Below are 26,916 nucleotides of genomic sequence, written 5' to 3'. Positions count from 1 at the left end.
TCCATGAAGAGAGGCAGACAGGCAGATAGACAGAGACAGTGACAATGAAAGAGACAAAGAAACAGAGACAATGACAGCAACAAAGACACACAGAGAGAAAAACAGAGAGATACTTGGATATTAAAATACTTCCCAGACTAGCTCCATGACCCAACAAGCCTTCTGTCAACTATAATCAGAAGCTTTGAACTAGCTTTGGGTAAACCCCCAAGCAGAGAGGCAAAAGACAAAGGTAGCATAGAGAAGCTTAGTTTATAAAATTCAGACCCTTTTCTGAGATGCAGAAGAGATGAGGTTCCCTTTCCCCACAAGAGGAAAATCAGAGTCTAGTATATAAACAACAGAGCCAGACTCAAATCCACAATTTTCCACTTCCCAACCACTCTAAAGAATTCTCTTCACATACCACTTTGTATAGATACATTAAACACAAGCGCTAGAAAGAACCTTAAAGCATAGAATGCTTGGGCTAAAAGGTTCCTTGGAATATTAAAGCATAGACTATCAAATCTGGAAGACACCTTAGAATGCACAATGTCAGATCTGGGAGGAAACATAGAATTCTCAATAGAGAAAAGGGAACCTTAGAATTTAGGGCATGGGATGTCAAAGGCAGAAAGATATTAAAAATAATCTAATCAAGAAGTTCTTAAACTTTGTTCTGTGTGTAACGGACCCTTTTGGCAGTCTGTTAAAACCAATGGACTCATCAGAACAATGGCTTATTTTTTTAATTTTTATAATTTTTAAATTACATGTTAGCATTTTTAACATTCAGTGTTTTACATTTAAAATTCTAAATTCTCTCTCTCTCTCCTCTCCCCCACCTCCCTGAGAAAGCAAGCAGTTTAATAAAGGTTATACCTATGCAATCACACAAAACATATCCCCGTATTAGCCATGCAAAAGAAAACACAAATCATAAAAACAAAATCTTAAGAAAAACAAAGTTTTAAAAAGTATGTTTGGGGACAGCTAGGTTGTGCAGTGGGACAGAGTACTAGCCATGAAGTCAGGAGGACCTGAGTTCAAGTTTGACCTCAGACATTTAACACTTCCCATCTGTGTGACCCTGGGCAAGTCACTTAACCGCAATTGCCTCAGCAAAAAAAAAAAAAAAAAAAAAAAAAAAAAAGTATGCTTAGATTTGCAGTCAGACTCCATCAGTTCTTTTTCTGGAAGTGTATAGCATTTTTCATCCCAAGTCCTTCAAAATCATATCGGATCATTTTGTCACTCACAGTTGATCATTATACAGTACTGCTGTCACTATATAGGGTGTTCTAATTCATTTCATTTTACATCAGTTCATATGTCTTCCCCAGGTTTTTCTAAAACCATCCTGCTCATCACTTCTTATAGCATAATGGTAGGTCCTCCATCACAGTACTATAAGTTGCTCAGCCATCCCCCCATTGATGGACATCCCTTTGATTTCCAATAGAATAACATTTTTAAATTATCAAATTAAATACAAAGGAAATAAATTGTGTTGAAATAAAGTTATCAAAAAAGCTTCAATTCACAGACCCTAGACACCTGATCAAGTCCTTCTCTCTCAATTTACAAATAAGATCCAGAGGGAAAAAAATGGTCTGACTTATAGTCATAAAATGAATTGGTAGCCAGGACTTGGAATACAAATTCATTTCTTCACAACAAAGCACAAAGTAAGTTTATTTTACTGATGAGGAAACAGAAAGGTGAAGGATCTAGATTGTGATCACTCAACAGTTAGCAAGTGTACAAATCAGGAGCTGAGATCTTAGGATAAGAGATTTAGGGCCAGAAGGAACTTTTGGTGTTATCTATATTCACTTTACAGATCAGGGACCTGATGACCAAAGGAATTAAGGTCCCAGGGGTTGTAAGTGGCCAGGCCGTGATCTGAGTCCACATCTTCTGGCTTTTCAAAATACTATGCTTCCTGTTCCGCAGATATTTTCTCCATATTGAAAGAGGCAATTTAGTGTAAAGAGAAGAAGCAGAACTCTAAGTAAGCTGGTAAAATCTCTTCTCTCCATACTCATTGGTTAAATGAGGATGTTAGACTAAATTACTTCCACTCTAAAATCATTTATGATGACTCAATTGGATAAAATCCTTCACTCCATGTATTGTTCAGACACGTGTGACTCTCTGGGACCCCATTTGGCTTTTCTTAGCAAAAATACAAAAATGACTTGCCCCTTGCTTCTCCAGCTCATTTTACAGATAAGGAAATTGAGGCAAGCTGGGTTAAGTGACTTAGCCAGGGTCACACAGCCAGTAAGTTTCTGAGGCTGGATTTGAATTTTGGAAGATGAGTCTCCCTGTCTCCATACCTGGCACTCTATGCACTGTACCACATGGCTGCCTTCCCTCCATGTACCTTAGCTGTACAAAGAGATGGACTACATCAATGGACCTTGAAGGTGCACTGGAATTCCAAACCTGATGATCCTTGATTCCTTGAGATCTCTCTCCCTTAGACCTGCATTCCTTGGAGGGTAGCACAAATTCTCTTCTGAAATTCAAACACCCCTGGGAGGGTGAAAGAGCCCTCTGCATTCATACCTGAGGCTTAACTATGGAGCCATCACACAGTCCAGTGGGATAAAGCCCAGGTCTGGAAGTCTTGAAATCAGGGACATCCAGAGGCAGCAGAATGAACTCTGTCATTTGAAATTCCAACTCTGTGACTTCAGGAAGGTCACTTAACCTGGACTGATTTCAGTTTCTTGATTTACCTCCAAAAAAATCTGCAATGAGCAGACAATCCCTAAAATTATGATTTTGCCATCTGCGTACCTGCTCCAATACTTGTGACCTGTACAAATATGAGCAAGTCACTTCTCATTAAGCCTCAATTTGTCCATCTCCAGAATGGGAGTAGATCATTCTTGTACCCTCTATTTCTCAGGATTATTGTTAAGAGAAAACTTTGCTGACTTTTAAGGGATAGAAAAATGAGAAACCTTTAGCTTCATTAAGTTAATGATGTTCTCCTCTAGTTATCTGCATGAGATGGGGAAGTAGAAATTGTGGTGGAGGAAGAGACGGCAAAGAAGGGGTCATTTTGCAGTACAGGCTCTTCAGAGAATAGATGAATGATCTGGGCTTCTGAAGTGGTGGGGCAGGGGCAGGGGGGAGTGGAAGGATTGCAGAGAGGACAAGATAGGATCTTCACACAGGGCAAGCAGAGAAGATAAAGGCAAATGTCATGTTTTTGCCATCTTCCCAGGGCTAAAACTGGTCCCTTTCCCCAGCTCTTCCTCCAGGAGGCCATGAATTTCCAAAGGCAGCAAAGAGAAGGATCTGATGGGAGGAGGGTAGCTGAGTTCTCCAATCTCTTCATTCCATGTACAAACACTGTGCACAAAAGGGGGAGTAGCTAGGGAGGCGATGTGTGTCTGCCCCCCTGCATTGGTCTCATGGATTAGCTCCCTGAATTACTCTGAAATTTCACCCCCCCCTCCCCAAACTCTCAGACATACCAGGGGTGGGATGGAAGGGAAGACCCAGGGGAAGGGGAAGCAATCTTCCCCAGCCCTCCCTCACTGAGCCCTAAATCCTCTTGCCTCTTTTCATTAGAGAATCAAATGTGCTGGGGAGGAGGAGGTGACTTTGGAATGGTGAGTGACCTTTCCAGCTATTTGGGTTCTATTACAATGGGCCCTCTTGCATTCCAAAGTCTCCCCTCTACTGGGTGAATTAGCTGGGAAAGGAGACCAGGATACAGTGAGAAACAGAGAGAAAAGCAGATGGAAAGGGATATGGAGAAAGGACCACAGAAAGTTTGAAAGAGAGAGAGAGAGAGAGAGAGAGAGAGAGAGAGAGAGAGAGAGAGAAGAGAAGAAGAAAGAGAGAGAAAGAAAGGAAAAAGAGATAGAGGAGAGAGAAAGAGAGAGAGAGAAAGAGAGAGAGAGAGAGAGGAGAGAAAGAAAGAGAGAAAGAGAGAAGAGAGAAAGAGAAAGAAGAGAAAAAGAGAGCAGAGAGAGAGGAGAGAGAAGAGAGAAAGAGAGAAAGAGGAGAAAAAGAGAGAGGAGAAAGAGAAGAGAAGAGAAGAGAGAGAGAAGAGAGAAAGAGAGAGAGAAAAGAGAAAAAGAGAGAGAGGAGAAAGAGAGAGAGAAGAGAGAAAGAGAAGAGAAGAGAGAGAAGAGAGAAGGAGAAGAGGAGAGAGAGAGAGAGAGAGAGAGAGAGAGAGAGAGAGAGAGAGAGAGATGGAGCCACAGGGAATTGGGGAATTGGGTATACACAGAGAAACATGAGAAGATAGGCAGTGGAATAGGCAGAGAAAGAACTAGAATAAAGAAGGGAGAAAGGAAGGAAGAAAAAGTAGGAGGGAAGGAGAAAGGAATGGAAGGAAGGAAGAAAAGAAGGAAGGAAAGAGTGAGGGAAGGAGAAAGAAATGAGTGGGAAAGAGAGAAGGGAAAGAGGAAAAGGAAAGGAAGGGAAGCAAAGGAAAGCAAAGGGAAGGGAAGGAAAAGAAAATGGCACTCATTTTAGTAAAAGTAGGAGGCTTACAAATTGCTCTTTTCCACAACCACCTTATGAGAATAGTTAGTACAAATATGATTATCCCCATTCTATAGAGGAGGAAACTGAGGTTCACCCAGTGATGAATCACATACCAGTAGAGCTGCTATTAGCAGATTCCTCCCCAGGTCTCCTGAATCCCAGTCTAACCGTAGCTCCTTCACCTGGCTTTCTTGCCGTGTCCAAAGCTCCCTGCCAACAATAACCTCGAGGGCTTAGTTGCGTCAGGGTTTCTACCCCGACTTTCCCAGAAGAGCTGCACACCTTGTGTCAGACCCCGACCAGAACCCAGTGCTTTCCCCCGGGGGCTGCCCCACTCTGGAGGCCAGAATGAGTGGCTTGAGCTGAGGTTAGATTTCCTGAGGTCCCCGCTACTCTGAGAAGGAAATCCGTCCCCGGCTCGCCCCGAAGGGCCCCCCCCCGCACCCCTCTCCGACGGCTGATGGCCTCCTTGAGTCAGAATGACTGGAATCCGATTGCTGCGTCTCCCCACCCCCACCCCCCGACTGGTCGGTACCCAAGCCCCGGCCCAGGGCATCAGTGGTCTCATTTATTTTCCCACCTGCGGTCCGGAGGCCCATCCCCGCTCAGCCCGACTCTTAGTCATGGGAAACTCCTAAAGAAAATAGGTTATTGGCAGAGGATGAAGCGCTCCGTGCATCCCCATCCCCCACGCCCCCAGATTCACGCTCTGATTTGAATGTACGGGGCAGACGTATAAAGTGGGTGTTCTGTGAAATACGGCAGGTGGGATTTTTAAAAGTACTGGCCGAGGGGGGTGGGATGAAATCAAGGAAAAGGTGAAGAGAGAACTGCCGTTTAGGAGGCTAAGACCCACTTCTTACTCAGCACTAAGCCCCGGCCGGGAAACGGCTTAGTTTATTGGATCATAAAATATCAAGCTGGAAATCACCTCGTGCCCCAATTCTCCATTTCACAGGTCTGAAAACTGAGACACAAAAAGAAAGCATTTGCTCAAATTCACAACACAGTAAATGGAAGAACTACAATTCCAATCCAGGTGCTAGGATGTGGTGGATTAAAATCCTCTGGCTTCCAAAGCTCTTCCTATCCTGCCTTTCTAGCCTTCTTACCTGCGGAGGTGGGGGCAGACCTAGGACACTGACTTCCTCACTGTTTCTCTTGTCTTCTGAATCCGGGCATTTTACTGACTCTCCTCTGCCTGAAATGTTCTATCTCCTCATCTCCACTTCCGGGCTTTCCCTGCCCCTCTTAATTCTAAAGTCTTCCCTCTGTTTCCCACTTTTTCGTGCTTGTTGCATCTTGCTTTAGACTGTAAGCTCCCTGAGGGAAGAGACTGCCTTATGCCTTTGTTTGAATCCTCAGCAGCTGAGAAGAACCAGACTTTCAGTCACTTTGTTTTACAACCTCAGATCCTTGATTCTTGTCCAATCCTTATCCTATCAACTGCCAAGTCTCAATCAGCCCCTCTACCCAACATCCACAGCCTTCCTTCCACTTGCAAGACCCTTTTTTAGACCCTTACCCAAACTATTGTTAACTCTTAACTGGCCCTCCTAGATTCATTCTCTCTCCAATGAAGCCTCCAAATAGCTGCTGATATAATCTTGTTAAGGTTCAAATGTGACCATGTGTCTCTCATTCTCAAAAACCATCAGTGAATCATTTTTGCCTATAGTGTAAAATATAGCTCTTCAGTCTGGAGTTTAATTTCTTCCACAATGTGGCTCCCTCTTCTTTCATAGCCCCCTACTCAGCTCGAGACACTTCTTACCTGGTATCATGCTTGCCTGTGTATGAGTCCTATCCCTCTAATAGAAGAATATAAGCTCCTTGAAGGCAGGCATCCTGCCAGTTATTTCTACATATAACTATCAGTTTATACTTAGTAGTACATATTATTTTTTATTGATGTTATTGAACTGAATTAGCCCCCTAGCCCTTGATTCCTTTGACTTCACTCCAATAATCTTAGAGCTCTATCTTCTTCATGGTCCCCAAATTGTCCCCAAAACTCTGTTCACTTGCGTAGGGCCCTCAATCTTTCCACCCACTACTCTCAAGGAAGTGTAATATGATTTTTAAAAAAAAGGTGTGTGTTTTAAGCCAGAAGAACTGGATTTAAAACCCTAACTCTACGACTCAAAGTTATTTGAATGAATCATGAGCTCTCTATTCTCAGTCTTTACAAAATTAGATCCTCGGATGCTAGTTGATCATGGTCAGTCTTGCTATGACTGTGTACAAGGTATTCTTAGTTCTGCTGGTTTCACTCAGCATCAGTTTATGATATCTTTCCAGGCCTTTCAAAAATCATTACCTTTATATAGCTGAATAACAACTTTTTCAGCCGTTCCTCAATTGATGGGTATCTACTCATTTTCCAATTCTTTGCTACCACAAAAAGAGCTGATACATTTTTGTACACGTGGGTCATTTTCTCTCCTTTATGATTTCCTTGAGTTAGAGACCCAGTATGGTAACTACCGAGTCAAAGTGTTTGCACAGTTTCATAGCCTTTTGGGCATACTTCCAAATTGTTCTCCAGAATGGTTGGATCGTTTCAAAAATCCACCAATGATGCATTAATGTCCCAGTTTTCCCACATCCCTTCCAGAATTTATCATTATCTTTTCCTATCATCTTAGCCAACCTGGGATGTGTGACATGGTACCTCAGAGTTTCATTTCTCTAATCAATAGTGATTTAGAACATTTTTTCATATGACTATAGATAGTTTTAATTTCATCATCTGAAAGTTGTCTGTTCATATCCTTTGACCATTTATCAGTTGGAGAATGGCTTGTAATCTTATAAATTTGATACCATTTTTTACATATTTTAGAAATGATTCCTTTATCAGAAACACTGTGTAAAATTTTTTCTCCCAGCTTTGTACTTCCCTTTTCTTGTTTTTATCAGAACACTGATTTTGCACAAAACCTTCTTAATTTAATGTAATCATAGCTATCCATTTTGTATTTCATAATGTCCTCTAGTTCTTTTTTGGTCATAAATTCCTCCCTTCTCCAAAGAGCTGATAAGTAAATTATCTCTGGCTCTCCTAATTTGCTTATGGTATCATCCTTTATACCCAAATCATGTACCCATTTCTACATTATTTTAATATGGAGTGTGAGATGTAGGTCTATGGTGAGTTTCCAATGTATTATTTTTCAATTTCTCCAGAAATTCTCGTAAAATAATGAGTTCTTATCCCAGAAGCTAGAGTTTGAGGGTGGCTCAGAGAATCATGGAGAGTTCTTAGACAGCATCTGGTCCAAGAGCAGGAATCCTCTCTACAACTTCCTCAGCGAGTGTTTGTCTAGCATTCCTTTTAAAGAAGATCTGGGGGACTCACCACCTCCCAAGATTATCCATTCCACTTTTAGGCAGCTCTAACTGTTGGCAAGTTTTTGTGTAAATCAAGTGTTTGCCTCCCTGCAACATTCTCCAGTAAGTTCCTGGAATAATGTGACACATTCTATAGTTCATCTCTTTGGGGCCATCGCCATTAGTGTTTTCCATCTCGGATTATTTTCTATTTAAACTGGATATATCTTGTAGGGACATGGTTTTTACCTACTGCCTCCCTCATTAGAAAGCAATCTCCTTGAGATCAGAGACTGTTTTTGCCTTTCTTTGTAATCCTCAGCACTTAAGCCTGGCACACAGCAAGTGCTTAATTGATTATTTGCTGGCTGTCTGGTCCTTCAGATTTGCAGTCATTCCATGAGTTGGCCCTGCCAAGGCATGTACTCTGAGAGCCCTAGTTTCAAGACTCCAAGGTTACCTCAACACCATGAAGAGGAAGCAGAAGAGATTGTTAGTGAAGGCACAGCAGCCCTGGGGATGATGGCTATAGCAAGTCCACTTTTCTAACCACCTTTTTTAAGTTGGTCGTTCCAATATTGTGGAAGTATAGAATTAGAGCTGAAGGGAATTTACAAATCATCAAATCTACTCCCCTATTTTACAGATGAGAAAAATTGAGACCCACAGTGGGTAAGTGATTTATCCAGTGTCAAACAGCCTAGGGCAGTATCTGGGGTAAGACTTGAATCCAGCTCTTCCTGCTTCCAAACCCACTCCTCTGTCTATTATACCACACTTTCTACCCCATACAGTTTTATATACTGGGAAAAAGAGAGTCAGGGAAATGGAGTTACAAAAATAATAGAGAACTGGTCCTTGGAAATCAGCAGGAATTTGAGCCAGAAGCGAAATTGCAGGTCCTGGATTTGAGTTTTGCTTTTGTCACTGGTTGCTTTTGTGTGATCTTGAGAAAAATCTTTTCCCCTGTGGGGTTTCAATTTCCTCACCTGTGAAAAAAAAAGAATTAAATTCTTAGGTCCGCTCAGGTCCTAGCTCTGTGATCTCCAGATTCCAAATCCTTCCGACCTCCACCGACTTTTCATGTCAAGCTTTGCACAGAAAGCATTGCCATTTCCCCCAGTCCGTCAAATCATGTAACAAATTTAAAAGGATTTTTTGGCTGGTCTTGAAGTCCCTGCAGGGTGGTAGGCAAGGAATACACCCATTGAGAAAGGGAAAAGTGACAAGGTCACAGTTCAAATTCTTATAAGCTGAATATGCTGAATCTTAAGGAAACTGGAGAGTCCTGGGCTGTCAGTTTAAAGATAAATTAGTTCTACCACAGACTCCCTGTGTCACTTGGACCAGTCTCATCCCTTGGATTTAGCTTCCTAATCTGCAAAGTGGAAATTCAATTCAAACTGACACATTTATTATGCTTCTCTTGTATGCAATGCACTTTGTTAGGCATTGGACACTCCAAAAGAAACATGAAAACAATCCCTGCCAAGTTGTGTCCTATATTTATGAAGGGCTAAAGGGGATGATGGGGAAAGAGCAGATGCTCCAGTCAAAAGGTCTGGATTTTAATTTGAAATTAGATACTTAGTTGTTGCATGACTAAAACTTCTCCTTTCTGATCCCCAATTTCCTTCTCTGGGAAATGGGGATAATAATTCTTGTCTCCATACTTTACAAAGCTGAACAAGAAGAGTGCCAAATGCTCTGAGATCAGACATAGGGGAAGATTATTTTTACTAAGGAGAGGGAGAAAGCTTCCTGGAAGACATGACATTTGAATTGAGTCTTAAAGGAACTGGTAATAGAAAGAAATGAAAAAAGTATTTTCAGGAAAGTTCATCCCTGACCTAGACCCAAGGCACAGCAAGTCTGAAAAGGTATTGTGATATGGAGCTCGGAGGCTATGGAACTTGAGTTCAAATACTGGTTCTGTCATTACTAATGGATGACTTTGGGCAAAGCTCCCTTGGGCCTGTAAAATAAAGGAGATGGACTAGATGAACTCTGTTGTAGATGGAGAGGAGCAGGATTGCAAAAATCCTTAAATTTCAGATTAAGTATAAAATTAATTCCAGAAGGCACCGGGGAGCCATAGAAGACATCCGTCATAATAGTGAGGCTTGAAAAATTCAAAGTCCAGAAGTCCACAGATCAGGTAAACCAAGATATTTGTTTTGGGGGAAGCAGGGTAGATGGCTCCTGATCTATACACTGGTGCCCATATCCAGGAATGAACACTCTGGTCTCCTTGAAATGCATATGGCTAGCTTAGGGAGAACTGTTCCTGCTTAGTACAAAACTATCTTTTCTCTGTACATGGAGTCCCCAAAATTGCTTCCAAGAAGCTAACCACGGGGAAAGGTTTGCACTTGAAGACAAGATTCTGAACTCATATCCCAGCTCCTTGAGAGCAGGGGTTATTTAATTTTTGTTTTCTATCTGAAGCCCCATAGCACAGTGCTGGCCAGAATAGATAGTTAATAAATGCTTATTAATTCACTAATGTCTGAGTTTAGGCAAGACATTTTTTTAATAACTTTTTATTAACAGAACCCATGCCGGGGTAATTTTTTACAACATTATCCCTTGCACTCCCTTCTGTTGCGACTTTTCTCCTCCCTCCCTCCACCCCCTCCCCCAGATGGCAAGCAGTCCTATACATGTTAAATAGGTTACAGTATATCTTAGATACAATGTATGTGTGTAGAACAGAACAGTTCTCTCGTTGCATGGGGAGAATTGGATTCAGAAGGTAGAAATAACTTAGGAAGAAAAACAAAAATGCAAACAGTTTACATTCATTTCCCAGTGTTGTTTCTTTGGGTGTAGCTGCTTTTGTCCATCATTGATCAATTGGAACTGAGTTAGATCTTCACTTTGTCGAAGAAATCCACTTCCATCAGAATACATCCTCATACAGTATCGTTGTTGAGATATATAATGATCTCCTGGTTCTGCTCATTTCACTTAGCATCAGTTCATGTAATTCTCTCCAAGCCTCTCTGTATTCATCCTGCTGGTCATTTCTTACAGAACAATAATATTCCATAACATTCATGTACCACAATTTACTCAACCATTCTCCAATTAATGGGCATCCATTCATTTTCCAGTTTCTAGCCACTACAAAAAGGGCTGCCACAAACATTCGTGCACATACAGGTCCCTTTCCCTTCTTTAGTATCTCTTTGGGGTATAAGCCCAGTAATAGCACTGCTGGATCAAAGGGTATGCGCAGTTTGTAACTTTTTGAGCATAGTTCCAATTGCTCTCCAGAATGGCTGGATTCATTCACAATTCCATCAACAATGTATCAGTGTCCCTGTTTCCCCACATCCCCTCCAACATTCCACATTATCTTTCCCTGTCATTCTGGCCAATCTGACAGGTGTGTAGTAGTATCTCAGAGTTGTCTTAATTTGCATTTCTCTGATTAATAATGATTTGGAGCATATTTTCATATGGCTAGAAATAGTTTTAATTTCTTTGTCTGAGAATTGTCTGTTCATATCCTTTGACCATTTATCAATTGGAGAATGGCTTGATTTCTTATAAATTAGAGTCAATTCTCTATATAATTTGGAAATGAGTAGGCAAGACTTTTTCTTTCTCTGTGACTCAGTTTCCTCATCTGTAAAATGAATAAGTTGTATTAGGTAACTTCCAATTGCCTTCCAGCACTAGGGCTTATGCTATCATGATGGTTTTCCCATCCACTATGGACTCTCTCCACTCACAATGCCTGTATTTGGACAAGAATTTTTCAGATTATCCTTTGAAGAAAAAAATCAGCAGATTTTTGCTTATTCATTTTTGTTTAATTATAATTTTTCTAACCCAAAGGCTTCGGTATTTTTCCAACTAAGGTATAGAGGATTCTTTCTCATGTACCATCCCCATCCAGGTAAGGACTTCCTTGAAATAAGCCCATCCCACCTGAAGGCTGCAAGGAAAGGTTGTGGATGTTATCCCTAGGGAATTCCCAGTCTGAAGTGGCTTCCCTTGGTCATAAGTAGCTTCTGATTTCACTGTCCCCCAACAATAGGATCCTGAGAGGGGAAGGTGGAGCAATGGAGGGGACTCTATCAGGGAAGGGTCTGCCCAGCTGCTCCCTACCATCTCTCAGTGTAAGTAATGAATCCTGGAGGTGGGGAGCAGAAAAACTCTGGGACGGGGAAGGGGACAGACAGAAGCATGTGGGCCGAGGCTGAGCCACGGATTCTCTTGGAAAAAGTGACTGTGTCCACACCTCCGGGGAACAGGAGGGAATGTGTGAATCATACACCCCCTAATCCCTGGGTTTAGCTACAAAGGACATGTAACCCTTCCAGTCTCTCTGTTCCCATCTCCACCTGCTGCCCATCGGCCCTGGGAGCTTTAGCAAGAGAAGATTGAGTATGAGGAGTCATGAAGGCCAGGAGTGGGCATTCCACCCTTGGGAATGAATCATAGACTCTTAGCACTAGGAGGGTCTGAGAACAGATGTCAGAGCTGGACGGGACCTTGGAACACACAACAAACATTAGAGCTGGGGGCTACCTTAGAATGCAGGCAAAAGTTGGGGGGTGGGGCTTAGGACAGAGAAGACAGGATTTAACTTGGAAGGGTATGAGAAAGCAGCTCATCCAAGCCCCTGATATTACAGCAAAAGTCACTGAGGCCCAAAGAAGGGAAGGGATTCGGTCTTGGCCATGCAGCCAGTTACTGGACTAAAGGTGGGGGCCGGACAGAAAGAAAGGAAATGTGTATTTTCGCTCCTTTCTTTCCAAGTTACTAAAGTGAAATTCCTCCTGCAGAGTAGTTATCTGAGCTAATTTTCCAAGGTTAGGAATAATTATTTGTATATTTGTCTTTGAGCTAAAACCTCTCCAAAGTAATCAATATCTAGTTTAATGTCCTGTTTGACGAACTTACATACAAAGAGAGGCCTGTGAGAATACAGGCAGAGTGGTGGGACCAATCTGCCCAGATGTGCTTATTGCCAAAAGCTAAGAGAGCCTCATTTCAGGAGATTCTGGGGAGACGCATAAGAGAAGCCTATTTCCCAGAAGGAGACTTGGGAATAGATGAGGGAGGGATTTCAGGCTGGATCGCTGGGCCCATCCCCATTTAAAGGAGAATACTGAGGCTCTGGAGGTGAAGCAGTTGGTCAAGATAAGTCAGTAAGTGACAAAGCTGAATCAAATCTGGGTTTGCAGACTCCAGGGTCCATACCTTTCTTACCATGCTCTGCTGTGTCTTCATGGGATGAGGAAGCAGATCTTTCTCTGACAAATAACCTGGCAGGTGACTTAAATGTTCACCTGTGAAAAGGCCCTATCAGTGCCCAGGAGGAGATCTCTGGAGCACTCCCACCCCCACCCCCCACCCCAGCTGACGGCAGAAACTACATTCAAACTGTGGATGGGCTACAGGTTAGTACCTGTGGTAGCTTTCCTTGGAGACAGACTCCTAGGTGCGGGTCCCTTGGGGTCTGATGTGCCCTCCCCAGATCCTGCCCTCTCTGCCCTCCTCCCCACCAGGGCTCTCTATGACTGTCCATGACCTTGACCTCGGCAGTCCTGTGTTTCCCAATCCCAAGCCCCACTGGCTGCTGGCTGGTCCCAAGGACTGCCTTGCTGAATTGAAGCTGGGTTCCCTTGGGACAGGTAAGGGAACTTCAGCCTTGCTCAAGCAGCCCTGGTTCTGGAAAAAAGAAAGTTGTAAAACCAGAAAGTTTGCTCTTAGAAAATGAGAGTGGGGTGACTTTGCTGACAAGAGCGTTTGTGTGCGTGTTGGGGAGAGGGGGATATTGGACAGGGTGGGAGGGTAAAAAAGGGAGACCAAGAGCCAGGCTGACCAGAGCCCCTCAGCTCATCCTTGCTCTTCTCATTCGGAGCAAATTAGCCAGCGGGCATAAAGGAAATCTGGTGAAGAAAAACCCTCCCCATCTCCCTTCTCTGCCCTGAAGGGAACAGGGGCTCTGTCACTGAGTCTGGGAGTGGGAGGAGAGGGACTGAGTGAGCAGCAGAAAGGAAGGAGGGAAGGGGGAAATGAGGGAAAAGGGAGCAGAGGGAGGGAAGGAAAGGTGGGAGAGGAGAAAGATCAGGTAGTCCTTAGGTTCTTAGAATCACAGGTTTAGAGCTGGAGAGTCACCCTTCAAATCGATAGATTTTATATTCTTATTTCATTTATAGATGAGGAAGCTGAGGCTTTTGCTCACTTAAGGGGAGAGGTCAGAAAAGGCTTCCTGAAAGAGGCTCTAAACGGGGAGGGGATAGGGGCAGCTAGGTGATGCAGGGCACAGAGGGCCAGGCCTGGAGTCAGGAAAACTCTTCCTGAGTTCAAATCCAGCCTCAGACACTTACGAGCTGTGTGACTGGACAAGTTACTTCATCTTATTTGCCTCAGTTTGTTCAACTGTAAAATGAGCTGCAGAAGGAAATGGCAAACATTCCAGCGTCTTTGCCAAGAAAATCCTAAATGGATCATGAACATGACTAAAAAAAATGATACGATATTCAATAGACAAAAAGGAGAGAAGGGGACCAGTTCAGGCACAGAAAATGTTTTGAGGAAAAACAGAGGGCTTATTCCGGGGACAGAGACCAGTGGCGGAGATGTGTCTCTCTCTATATATACACTTATATCTCTACACACATATATCTATTTGTGTGCATATTTATATGTGTGTGACTGTATGCATACATACATATTTAAATGTTCAGTTCTTATGCCAAGATTATATTGTTCTTTTCTTATCATGGCTTCCTAACCAGATGGCCTCGGGGACCCATGTCACCTCAGTTTCCTGGGATAGTTCCCCCCCCACCCCCCCCGACTCAAAGGCCACAGCATCATACACTTTGATCCAGAAAGCCCCAGGCCACGGAGTTCAAGCTCCTCATTTTACAAATCAGAAAACAGTTTCTGATTTGTTGGTTTCAGTGGTTGCTTAGCAAAGATGGCTGGTCCTGATGGATAGAGAACTGACCTCTGAGCCAGAAAGACCAGCCAAGCTCTGCTTCATGGCCCCAGACAGTTCACTCAACCCATCAGCAGCCCAAGGGGACTCTCAACGACTCACCTGCCAGTAGGTGAATTTCTGTTGGTCAGTGAGCATTTATTACATGTTCAATACACACCAGGCAAGGAGCAGATATTCGACTGGGGGAGACAACATGGAATAATTAGAAATGTAACACAATGGAAGGTTATCTGCATCAGTAGTTGGGGTCCTCATGCTGCTAGACCAGGAAGGCCTCCTACAGATGGAGAGTCTTGAAGGAAGTCAGGGAAAAGAACATCTAGGGTGATGGAATAGAGCATTTCAGGGGTGGGGACGGCCGATGCAAAGGCACAGAGAGGCAAGAAGAGAATGAGTTCCCTTTGGTAGGTTCCTGTTGAGATAAAGATACTTTCAGCATAAGCCATTCAAGACGTCCAAGAGTTGTGTTGATGTAGTTCGGACAAAAAGCATTTATCTGCATAGAAGCACTTTGATATGAAGCGAGAAAACAGAGAGTGAAAGGAGAAAGCCCAAAACAGAGCCTTGGAGGGTCCATGGTTAGTGGGTATGCTTTGAATGAAGACTCACAGGGGGAATCAAACAAGTTGGAAGAGAATGTCCAGGAATAGAGGGTGGGAAACAGTTCCCTATAATCATTAAAATCACAGGCCTGTTATATGAACTGATGCTGAGGGAAGTGAGCAGGACCAGAAGAACATTGTACATTGTACCAGCAACACTGTGTGATGATCAACTGTGAAGGACTTGGCTCTTCTCAGCAATACAATGATCCAAGACAATTCCAAAATGCCTTCCACATACAAAAAGCTGATGGTGTCTGAATACAGACTGGAGCACACTATTTTCACTTTTTTGTGTGTTTTCTTTCTCATATTTTCCCCCTCTTGTTCTGATTCTTCTTTTTCAACATGACTAATGTGGAAATGTTTAATACGATTCAACATGTATAATCTATATGAGATTGTTTGCTGTCTTGGGGAAGGTGAAGGGAAATGAGGGGGAAAAGTTGAACTCAAAATTTTATAAAAAATAAATGTCGAAAATTATCTTTACATGTAATTGGAAAAAATAAAGGACTTTTAGTGGAGAGGGCAGAGAATCACAGGTCCAGTTTAGAGAACACTGAATATTAAAGCTCAGAGGGACCTTAGAGAACATCTATTCTGCTGGACAATTGTAAATTTAACACATTTATTGACTTCCAGCTATGTGCCCTCTGCTTTGCTGGGTAGGGAGGCTAGGAGTCAAATAAAGAGTAGAACACCTCCCCTCAAGGAGGTTACAATCCAGTTGGAAGACAAGAAAGAAAAATCTCTTTTTAGTACTCTGTGGTGCTAAATGTTGATGTTTGCATCAAGACCATTTTGTTCTCGGTTACTATCCTATTAGGAGAGACAGCAAATAGAAAAGAGTTTGTCTTAGTGGACAGACCAATTGCCCTTGGGGTTCAGCAGCAGAGTGGATGAAAAGTTAATTAAAAGTACAAGAATTAGTTTAACTTCACTCTATGTCAGCCAAAAGAGAAGGCAATTTTCAGCTGCTTTGGGAAAGGCAGAGCGTCTAGAGGGACGGGGGCAATCATCTCATTGTTTTCCACAGCTTGATGGAACTCCATCAACAGGATAGTGTTCAGTTCTGAACACCAGCCTTTCAGAAGTATATGAATAAGCTGGAGGGCATCCAAAGGAGAGCAAACAGGAGAGCAAAGGCACAGGAAACCAAGGTGTAAGCAGACCAGTGAAGTTACTGGGCATATTTATTCTAGCGTGTGGAAAGGATTTATGGGGGACATTGGAAAAGTATCATGGAACCATATGATCTCCTGCTACTTGGCTTTTGTAAGGCATTCCCCTCTCCCTGGAAGGCTATCCCCTCTTCACTCTGGCCCATCTCTCTCCAGTCATCAATCAAACTGATTCTTCCTAAAACAGGGGTCTAACCATATCACACCTCCCCCCAAACAAACAACTCAGAGAAGTTGGTTCCCTATTGCTCATAGGACCAAACTGGAATCTGCTATTGATAATTTAAAGTCTTCCATAACCTGGCTCTTTCCTATCTTTGCAGACTTCCAGCACCTCCCTGCCACCACATGCCCCTCTACCTTACTCTGGTACCAGTGGTACCGGTCTCCTTGCTCTTCCTGGCCCAATACGCTCTGTCACCCAATTCCAAGCATTTTCACTGGCTATCTCCTATGGTTGGCTCACTCCCCTTCTTCCTCTCTGCCTCCTGAATTCTGTCAAGTTTTAGCCAACGGCCTACCTTTTGCAAGAAGCCTTGCCCAGTCCTGCTTAATCTGAAATTCCTTCCTTCTGAGATTATTTCCATTTTATTCTGTTATTTGTTTTATTTGTACAGTAGTTGGTGCAGTAGATCGTTTCTTGGCTATTGATTGATTCGTTTTGGTTTCTCATTTTATCTCTAGTGCCTAGTATATAGTAAGCACTTAATGTTTTATTAACTTTACAACTTCTATTGAGAAGAGTCAACAGAATTTTTGGAGAAAATGAAAAACTTTAAAAATTATTTTATAAGCATTCAGTTTGAAGCCATGTTTCCATTTTCAGAATCTGGATTTATCTTACCAAACCCAAAGGCTTCAGCACACTATGTGGGGGATTCTGGGAGATGACAAGAAAGATTTGACAAATAACTATATTGTCCTATTGAAGTATCAGAAAATCTTATCCTTTCTTTTTTTTTTTTTTTTTTTTTTTTTTTTTTTTTTTTTTTTTTTTTTTTTTTTTTTTTTTTTGCTAACACAGTTGGGATTAAGTGAATTGTTCAGGGTTACACAGCTAAGAAGTGTTAAGTGTCTGAGATCAGATTTGAACTGAGGTCTTCCTGACTTCAGGGCTGGTGCTCTATCCATTGAACCACCCAGCTACCCCAGTATCAAAAATTTTTAATTGATTTAAATTTATTAAAATGTGAGTATATCTATCCTTGGAGAAATAAAATCAATTTATATTATTTCTTATGTGCATATATGCATGCTAAAAACTAGAATTCATTTTCTTTCATGTTGAATACAAGGCTAATCAAGTTTTACCAAAGGGGACAGGCACAAGAAAAAATTAAATATTCCTAATTGGCTGGAAAGAGAAGATGAGTTCCAAACTTAACTTTGCTATTTAACATCTGTGTGATCTTGGGTGGGTCCTTTCCTTTCTCTGGACATTCATTTCTTCATTAGCTTATAGAGGGGGCTGAACCTGATGGCCCCCGAGGTTCTATCCTCCTATAAAATCGCAAGCATCCTGCGCTTCTCTGTTCTGTCCTTCTCCAATACATTTGGGACTCAAGAACCACACGTAGCTGGCAAAGATCTGGCCACTGTGAGTTTCTCACACAGTATAGATGAGACAAATATAAACTATCTGCTGAACTCATCACAAAATCCAGGAACAATGTGTGATGGATTGTTTTATATTTTTAGTATTTGTTCATTCACCTTTGTGTTTTGTGTTCTAGGTATTTATATTATGGTGGAGAAAACAAGTATCTGCCCTATACTTCCTATCTACTTTGTTCACCAAGTACCTTTTCTAGAAGGGTCCTTTTAAGTGGAGACTTTAGACATGAACTATATCTAAACCTTTGTTACAGAGATATTTCTCTTATGGGTGGAAGGGAGAAAATGAAGAAAAGTAAGGTCACCCACTCTAGAGGGTTTAATTCCTCAAGGAATGAACTTAGTTTTAAGTGTCTCTAGAAATAAGACAATAGGATGGTGTCCCTTGGGTGGAGGATGTGAGCAGTTTATTCACGTTTGGGTCTTCTCCTTTCATCTAGATTGTGAGAAAAATGATTAATAACCGATGATCTGGGAAGATCCAGGAACCCTCTTTTTTATTGTCCTCATTGTAAAAACCCAGTCTCCTTCTCCTCTATCCACCCCCACTCAATCTTACAAGAAATTTCCAATCTTAGCTTAGGTGGAGATAGATTCTTTGCCTAGATTGCCCAAGATTGGGGCTAGTCTAGGTACAGGGTACACAAGAGCAACCCGATACAAATGTCATTCTCAGCTCCTCGCCGTCATTCTCCTTCTCTCATCAATTATTATCCATAGTTGATTGTCACCCTCAGGAACATCCCTTTTCCAAGTCAGAAATATATATAAGTCAGAAATCAGATGCCAGATTGTCTTTGGCAATTAAAAGTGTGCTGGTCTTCTATTTAAAATGCTGGCATTATTAATAAAGTGATTAATTATCAAAAAATTATGCCTCAAACTTTTTTTAACCATCACAACTGTAAGCTTCATGTGGGCCAGGATGGACTCCTAGCTGACCTTTTTTATATTTCCTCTACAGCTCAGCTCAGAATCTGTACATGGGAGATAGCTAATGTCTATTGAATTAAATGTTATGTGTAGCTCTCCCCAGTATCTTTTTCTTTATGTCCCTCCTCCTCCTCCCCTAAGCAATTAAAGACAGGCACCAAGTATAATTTAAAATACATTTATTTATTGTTTTCATTTTGTTCTCAGGTTTTTGTTATACAAAGGTGTTAAATAACTTAAATACATTCTCCACAGTCACTCAGAATCAGATTTATACCTACAAGCTGTACACATGAGGTAGAGAAAAATAATTTAGGCTCTCATAAGACACAAAAAAGAATACACAAATTCTTCATAGGTTAGTGTTCACCTTTCCCAAGCCCTTATCCCTTCAACACTTCCCAGCAGGCCCTCCGCTTGCCTCCCTCCCTCCCTCTCCAACTAGGTTGCTCTCATCCAAAGCAAATGCTAACGTTCATACTCTGAGCAGGCCAGGCTGGGCTTGGGAGGGGGACAGGGACAAAGGGACTGGGCCGGGTCGGGGGATTGGTTGATTCTAAGGAACTCCCTTAATAAAAACTAGCTTCAGTTCCTTCCACTGAACTACAGGGTTTCCAGACCCTTCAACGTCTTGGCCACCCTTCTCAGGTCTAGCTCCAGTTTTGAGAGAAAGAGACACAAAGAAATGAGGGCAATGGGAAGGAAGGGAAAGAATTGTAGTAAAATCAGATAAACTCTATGTTAGACGTGCCCCTTTTAGAACGGGCTTGGGAGACCATCTAGTCTAACCCTAACATTTTACAGGTGAGGAAACTGAGGTCCAAAGCAGCTACCCAAGGTCACACTCAGTGCTGAAAGTCAAACTAAGGCCCTCTGACAACAAAGCCAGCACTCCTTCCACTTGGATGACGCTATGGACTCTTCCAGATCTAAAATCTGTGATCTGAGCGTGAAATCAGGACAGAATACAGAAGCAGGAGAAAAGGAGGGAGAGGGACCCCATCCCCACCTCCCAGCTCTGGACATCTTCCCCAGAGGGGCCTGTCTGTGGTAGGAAGAGGCAGAGAATGCAGGGGAAAGAAAAGGAGACTCCCAAGTCAAAGCTGGAGGCTGGGGAGGGTCCCTCTGAGGACCCCCTGTTTGCCCACTATTCCTGGCTTTGGGAATGGGTAGGAGAGAGAACACACACACAACACACAGAGTCACGGAGAGCAGACATACCCATAGAATCCTACAGATTAGACACAGACCCACACAAATGCACAGAGTCACAGACCAGACACACACACACACACACACACACACACACACACACACACACACACACACATCCTTGAACTAATCCCTTCTGGAGCTTTGGGCCCATTCCACTTGGCCAGAGGTGGAGAAGACCACATGTTCTTAGTTCTTGGCAGGGCTGCTAGGGTTTCCGGAGAGAAGACTGAAGTTTCAGGCTTCTTTTGGATTCCTTCTCCATACATACGTGTGCAGAACCCTGACCAGGATTTTTTCATCCAGGGCAAGGAACACAAACACTGACAAGTGGTAGAAAAGGCATCATCAGTAAAAAGGGAAAGGGAGGAGTGCCGGCTTGGACGCTGCCCCCTGTGTGCTCTGGGGGGTGGTAAAGGGTATCAGAGGGACACAGCTTGCCATCTGGTAGTTTCTGGTTTAGATTAATTATTTTTGCTAAGTGCTAAGCTCATTTTTATCCCCACTACTAAAAAACTGCAAATGCTGTCAATGCCTCTAAATTTCACACCCTTGGGCAACGCCCTAGTCACCCTGTCTTAGGTAGGGCTTTATACATCAGAGACACTAAAATGTAGTGGGCAGAGAGCTGGGCTTAGAGTCTAGAAAACCTGGATTCAAGTCCCTCTCTTTTTTTACTATATCACCCAGGCCAAATCATTTAACTTTTGTGTACTTTAAGCACTAAGACTTATTTCTTAAATCCCAATATCTGCATTGTTTAAAAAAAAAAAAAAAGGACCACACTGACAAAATATTCATGTATGTGAGTATATATACACATACACACATTGCATGTATGTATGTGTGTATATAAATATAGAAATTTTGTGTGTATATATGTATATATACACATATATTATACATATACACACACACATATTTTTGGGGGGGTTTTTTCTCCTAGAAATCTCGGTCACATGAGTCCAATAAATAAGAACATGTGGATATTTCAGGTACAGGCAGAGAACCACCTCACTTAAACCTGAACATACATACACAACACAATATACACATACACAACACACAATATACACATAACACAATACACTCATACATAAAATAAACAAAACAGCAAACATTTTTGATTTGCCTTGTTTAAAAAAATATTACATTTTCTTAATATTCTTGAAATAAAGCTAAATGTGATAATTGATTTTTTAAAAAATCCTCTTCCTTTATCTTGGGACTTTCCCCTAAAGATATATAAATAAATGGGTGCCCTGTGCCTCTGACCGGGCAGTCTTGTCACCGAGGGTATGAATAGTTTCATCCCTCTGCCTCGGCGGAGCCCAGCCATTTAGAAGGGAATGGGGAAATGGAAAGATGAAAGAAAGAACCCCTCTTCCCCAGCTCCAACTCTGTCCATAACTGTGGGAGAGTGTTGGGCAGGGGAGGGGAGGAGGATTGTTTTCTTTAAAAATAAAAAATTTTAAAGCCTTTAAACTTGGCTTCCCTTGTCAGAACAGTGAGACTGCACTCTCTCCCTCTCCCCCAAAATACCCATTAGCATTTATCTGGAGATTAAGAGGGCAAGTCAAGCAAAATTAAAAACTAAATCACGAACAAACCCTCCTGTCCCCACTCCGGGCTCACGGTGTGGTAGAAAGAACACTGACTACTCGGAACCAGGTAACCTGCCAGCACTGCCCACGTGATTTGGTCCATTAGGCGTGGGTCTCAGTGTTTCCTCCTCTGTGAAATGGGTGAAGTGGGATGGGAGTGGAAATAGACCTCAAAAGTCCTTTCTGGCCCTAAAACCGTGATCTTTATTCTGTCTTTAGGTCCTGACTGCCATTTCCTCTACCTTGGAGAGCTCAGAATTCATATGCCACCTGATCATATATGAGGTGAGTCTGTACTATTTATTCCAATATATTTATTTTTTGCTTTTTTTCTTCTGGACCACAGGAGAATAAACCTTATTATTTACAATATATAACAGGAAAGTGAGATATCTACATTAATATAAATATGTTTAATTTGGTTTTTTTGTTTTGTTTTTATCTTAAATACAGTGACTCTCCCAGGCTTCAGTGTGTGAATTAGGACACCAGGAGTTTTCCTTCAGTAGTTCTTCATGCCTGCTCCTGACTGTACTTCTCTAATAATTTCCTAGCTCTTCTCTCTCGCTTGTCAAACACGTGGCTTGGAAAAAGAAAAACTATACACACACACATTTTATATTTATATATATATATATATATATATATATACACACATACATACACACATTGCTCATATATACACATATATACACACACATACATATACACACAAAGAAAAATATACATATATTTATATATATATATGTATATATATATATATATATAAACACTGTCACAAGCTATTGTATTACCCATTCAGCTCCTTTACCTCTAAAACACACAATAGGCATAGCAGAATAACTCTAAATTCTATGACCTAAGAATGATCTCCAGACAAAAGCCATCAGGCTCCATCCAAGTATCATCTGCCTTCCTTACCCCCAAGAGAAAGGGCTTCACTTCAGCTGAAGGATCTTCGAGAGCAGGGGCTGTATTCTGCCTTTATTTGTACCCCCCCTGCACTTAGCACAGTACCTGGCACCTAACAAATGCTTGTTGACTGACTTCTGCATGGGAGAGATTGAGAGAGGGAAAGGCACACACAGGCAGAGCTTTGATACCACATTCAAACCAGAAGTTTCTTTGGGAAAGTTTGTGACAATAAATATATGTTGCCTTGAGAACAGAGGAGGGCAGGGAGGGTGACCTCCAGTATGGCAGCCCTTCCTACGCCATCCTGTTCCAGTTGCACCAATAAGATCGTATTTTACAAATGGCTTCATTGATTATACCTTCTCCTCTATCGACCAAAAGCCATCCCCCATGCTCATTTGCCACCAAAAAACCACCACAAAAACTCAGGGCATTCCAAGTCCTTTGTCTCCCCGACCCCACCCTTCTGCTTCCCAAACACCCCCCAAAATAGTATGCACTTCATATGATCCAAACCTAAGAGAATGTCTTCTCTCTCCAATTCCCCACCAATCTTAGATAACTTCACCCCAATTTCTTTTCCCACCCCCCAACCCTGCAGTGGAAACACAACAGGGAGTAGGGGCCACGTGTGAATTAACCCCTTTTCTCCAAGCCCTCGTCCCCTCATCCCTTCAAGGCCAAGTTCAGGAGAATCCAGTCAAAGGAAACTCAGCCAAATCTTCCAGTCTTAGGGAAAGATAAAACAGAACAAATCCAAAGGATCGACCTGGTTATCACTGCTTCACTACACTGGGAACCTCGGGCCATGGGCCAACAGCTCATGATATCCCCGGGGGAAGGAACAAAGTTAAAGCACTATGTGTCTCTTTGAATCCCAGTGCACTCAAGGGTTTCTAGGAGGACATGGTGGGTGTTGGATTCTACTTCACAGCTTTAGAAGCATGGATTTTTTTTAGGGGGGAGGGCCAGTCCTCATGATGTCACCCTCTCAACTCAGGCAGAGAGGGCACTGGGCTTCAGCATCCCAGTTATTCAACGGACAGGGACAGTTGTGTGTGTGTTTGTGTATGTGTATATGTTTATATCTTTTTGTTTTGTTTGAAAAAAATTCTTCAATTTAGTGGTTTCTAGAAAGAAAAAAAAAACACAATACAAAGCAGAGTCAAGGGAAGAAGAAGGGAGCAGGGCAAACCAAGAGGCAGGGGGTGGGCCAGCTACACCACTTGGCTGGATGGTCAATGGATAAAGGCCAGACGGGTACAATCCCCTCATCCAAATTCGAGGCTCTTACTGCTTCTCCTCCGGCTCTGCCCGCCCCTTCAGAAGTAGGAAATGTGCGCAAATATGAGACAAGATGCGCAAGGGATAGGGAATAATAATAATTAATAATAATATTAATAACAAGTGACAACAAAAAATAATCACTGACATTTGTTCTAACTAGAAGAGAAGTGCCTGGTGTCCTTCTAGAAAAGAAGGGAAGGGAAAAATCCAATTAACTCAACCCCTTGGTAGAACAGGAACTGGGAAGGAACAGGGGCCAAGCGTCCAATTCCCTGATTCAGACAAAGACTCCAAAGACAGCTTTCTAGTGGTCTTGCTTTCCAAAGTCAGTGATAGTGCTGGAAGGAGGGGGGGAGGGCTTAGGGAACCAGATGGGCGAGTCATGAGCCTTCCTTCTCTAGACTCCTGTCTCTTGGGGGTTTCTGAAGTCTTCCCCTGTTCTATCACCCCTGTTGGTGAGGAACTGAGGGGAGAACCCTAAAACAGAAAGCCATAAGACAGGATCACAAAACCTTTAAGCTGGATAGGAACTCAGCCAGCGAGATTAACCTGTACAGAAAGCATGAATCCTGGAAACAGGATCCTCCAAAAAATGGCCACAGATGAGCTCCATCAAAGGAGAACTCTTCCTGCTCAAAAAGCCCATTCCACATTAGGGTATCTCTCATCATTAGAAAGTGTTTCCTATCCATTGGGTGAGAAATCTCCATCTCCAATAATGAGCCCATCGTCCAGGTTGTATTTCCCTCACTGCTACTACTGAGACTGTGAGGAAAATCCAGTTACTCAAGTCCTGAGGCAATAGGAGGCTGGGCTCTACAGTCCCTTCCAGCTTAAAAATTCTGTTTCCTTGTCCTTGGGCAGCACTGGCTTTAATAAGACCTGTAGCTGCCCTCCTCCACTCTGGTCTCCAAAAAAAGGAGACATTATCAGATTCTCTCCTCTTCCTCTCGGTTCCCTCAGTCCTAATCAAAGAGGGACTGGAGAAGAGAGCGCAGGAATGGAGAGGGGAATCCCACACACATCCTGGATTTCTTGCCTCGGGTTTGGGAAATAGCAAGTTAAGAGATGGGAGAAAACGCCTGAAACCGGGGAGGGGAGGGACGGAGATCTGTTGGAATACTTCAGAATGGCTGGCAGCTGGGGTCCCAGAGTCAAACGTTGGTGTGGAGGGGAAGGGAGGGAGATGGGGAAGGGTTTGAAGGTCAAACAGCTAGGTCGCCCCACCAGCATCCTGCGCGCACACACGCACGAACACACAACCGCGCACACGAACACACAACCACACATGCGCACACACACATACTCACACACACAAAAGTGCTTACATCGTCAACATTGCCTTCTGAATCCAAGAGCCGCCCCTGTCAAACCCTGTGTGTCGGTCTCGAGGGCAGAGCTGGAGCGGAGTGTGTCCCCCCCTCCCCACCCCAGCCCCAGAGGGGGAGGAGAAGGCGGCCGCGAGGGCGGTCAGTCTTTGCAGGTGTAGACCTCCTCCCTTTGGGTGCACTGCTTGCACTCCACATAGCAGCACCAGCGCACCTGGCACTGGCAGGGCCGAGTCACCACCCGGCTCTGCGTGTTGTGCCCACGGCCGCAGCACATGCTCTCACAATTCTTGTCCTTGTAACACTTCCGGCCAGCTGTGCCCGGAGAGAACCGGCTCGCCAGGCAGAAGCTGGGGGAGTCATCCAAGTGCACGAGGTCGGGGGTGCGCGGGAGAGGGTCGGTGCCGGGCCCGGAAGAGCCCAGCGCCCTGCGCGGAGGCGGGATGTCTCCGGCCTCGCCCGTTGCCTCGTTGGTGGTGCTCCCCACCTTGAGGGAGGACTCGTATTTCTGCTTCAGCTGTTTGCCCACCTCGTGGAATGGGGAGAGCTGGCGCCAGCAGGTGCGGACGGTGCAGGAGCCCGAGACCCCATGGCATTTGCAGGTGGTCTCCACACCAGCCTTGATCACCTGGGGAAGAAAGGAAGCAGGTGGGGAGAGTCATGAGGAGGAAGAGAAGGAACCAAGCACCCCTGCCCCCTCCTGAGCCACCCCGAGAGCAAAGGGGCGAGGCAATCCTCGGTTTCTTGGAGAAACAATTTCGTTCAACAAATGTGGACTGCGCTGTGCTTACTTACGGTCCCCGCAGGGATGACCCTCGGGAAACTACCGGTCCCGGGAAGGGGAGGACGATCAGTCAGCAGTACAAAGAAACCATGAAATAAATAAAGGCTGTGAAACTGTTAAGAAGGAAGAAGGAGGCTGTTGATCACTGTCACCTGAGAGAAGGGGAGCTTTACACAGAAAGCTTGATGGGGAAGAACTTACATGAATTGTGCCCTGAAACAAAGACTTCAACAGGCCAACAATTAGTGCCGGACAAGAAAGAATCAGGCAGGGAGAGGAAATGGATAAACAAGGTGTCCAGCGAGAGCTCTTTCTGCATTTTGAATATAAGAGAAAAATGGGAAGATAACTTGCCAGGATTGTACCTGTAATGGAGAGCCCCGAATGCCAGGATCAGGCATTTCTATTTTGTTCAATAGGTCATGAGGAACCTCTGTGATCTATGTACTTGGAGGATCACTCTGGCAGTACATGCAGGAAAGAGGGGCAAGTTCTGTTTAAGAGGCTTTATTAAGACTGGGCAGGGGCAGCTAATTGGTGCAGAGGATAGAGCACCAGTCCTGAAGTCAGGAAGCCCCCAGTTCAAATGTGACCTCAGACATTTAACACTGTGATCCTGGGCAAGTCACTTAACCCCAAATACCTCAGAG

General features: G+C 43.3%; 1 protein-coding gene across 1 annotated transcript in view; it reads right to left on the bottom strand.

The window, feature by feature from the left end:
• Window positions 1–22,675: 22,675 nt before the first annotated feature.
• The window catches only part of WNT9A (Wnt family member 9A), a 78,395-nt gene continuing 74,154 nt past the window's right edge, over window positions 22,676–26,916 (bottom strand). The window contains exon 4 of the mRNA XM_012543444.3: window positions 22,676–26,110. Coding sequence (XP_012398898.1) covers window positions 25,625–26,110 — 486 coding nt within the window. The 3' untranslated portion in view covers window positions 22,676–25,624. The remainder of the gene's footprint in view (window positions 26,111–26,916) is intronic.

The sequence above is a fragment of the Sarcophilus harrisii genome, chromosome 1, assembly GCF_902635505.1.
Source record: "Sarcophilus harrisii chromosome 1, mSarHar1.11, whole genome shotgun sequence".
In the NCBI taxonomy this organism is placed as follows: Eukaryota; Metazoa; Chordata; class Mammalia; order Dasyuromorphia; family Dasyuridae; genus Sarcophilus; species Sarcophilus harrisii.
The sequence above is the reverse complement of the archived record's forward strand: the minus strand, read 5'-3'. Positions and strand labels throughout refer to the sequence as shown.